The sequence below is a fragment of the Penaeus monodon genome, chromosome 29 (genome assembly GCF_015228065.2).
Source record: "Penaeus monodon isolate SGIC_2016 chromosome 29, NSTDA_Pmon_1, whole genome shotgun sequence".
Taxonomy (NCBI): domain Eukaryota; kingdom Metazoa; phylum Arthropoda; class Malacostraca; order Decapoda; family Penaeidae; genus Penaeus; species Penaeus monodon.
The window spans coordinates 21086191-21086694 of NC_051414.1; the positions used below are offsets into that span (position 1 = coordinate 21086191).

A 504-nucleotide genomic window follows, 5' to 3' on the forward strand; every position below is an offset into this window, starting at 1 on the left:
CAACAAAAGTTATTTTTAAAAAATTAAAGTAAAAAATTATAATTTATTCACAGCGATTATATATTTTTACTTTATTCTTGTCATAAACGAAATATATCTTATGCGCGTTATCCTCCTTATCCTCTTCCACTTCGTCCGATTCCTTAACACCTACCTCTTCCCCGCACCAGGATTGGCCTCTCGATCTGGTGAGAAATATGAGCCAGACAACAGACCTAAGGGAGTTTATCATGAAATTTGTTGAGGACGAGAGAATCTGCACGTCAAAAACCCTCCATGAACTGATTGTCGGAAAGGTACGTTTTGAGTATAGTCGTCGGTATTTTCAATTGTGTTTGATTTCGTGCACTACCCCGGAACTATTGTTTTGGATTTATATATTGTTCGTTTTCTTTTTATTATTGCTGCTATTGCTATTGTAAAAAACAATACTGTAATTACTATCATATTGGCGACAGTAGTTGATTTTCACATCTACTTCTTGTCAGTTTGTGACATTCGGAA

General features: G+C 35.1%; 1 protein-coding gene across 6 annotated transcripts in view; it reads left to right on the forward strand.

Moving 5' to 3' along the window:
• Positions 1-504, forward strand: part of LOC119592010 (vascular endothelial growth factor A-like) — a 6434-nt gene that overhangs the window by 1943 nt on the left and 3987 nt on the right. For all 6 annotated transcript variants that reach the window (XM_037940792.1, XM_037940790.1, XM_037940791.1 and 3 more), the window contains exon 3: positions 171-296. In XM_037940792.1, coding sequence (XP_037796720.1) covers positions 171-296 — 126 coding nt within the window. The remainder of the gene's footprint in view (positions 1-170; positions 297-504) is intronic.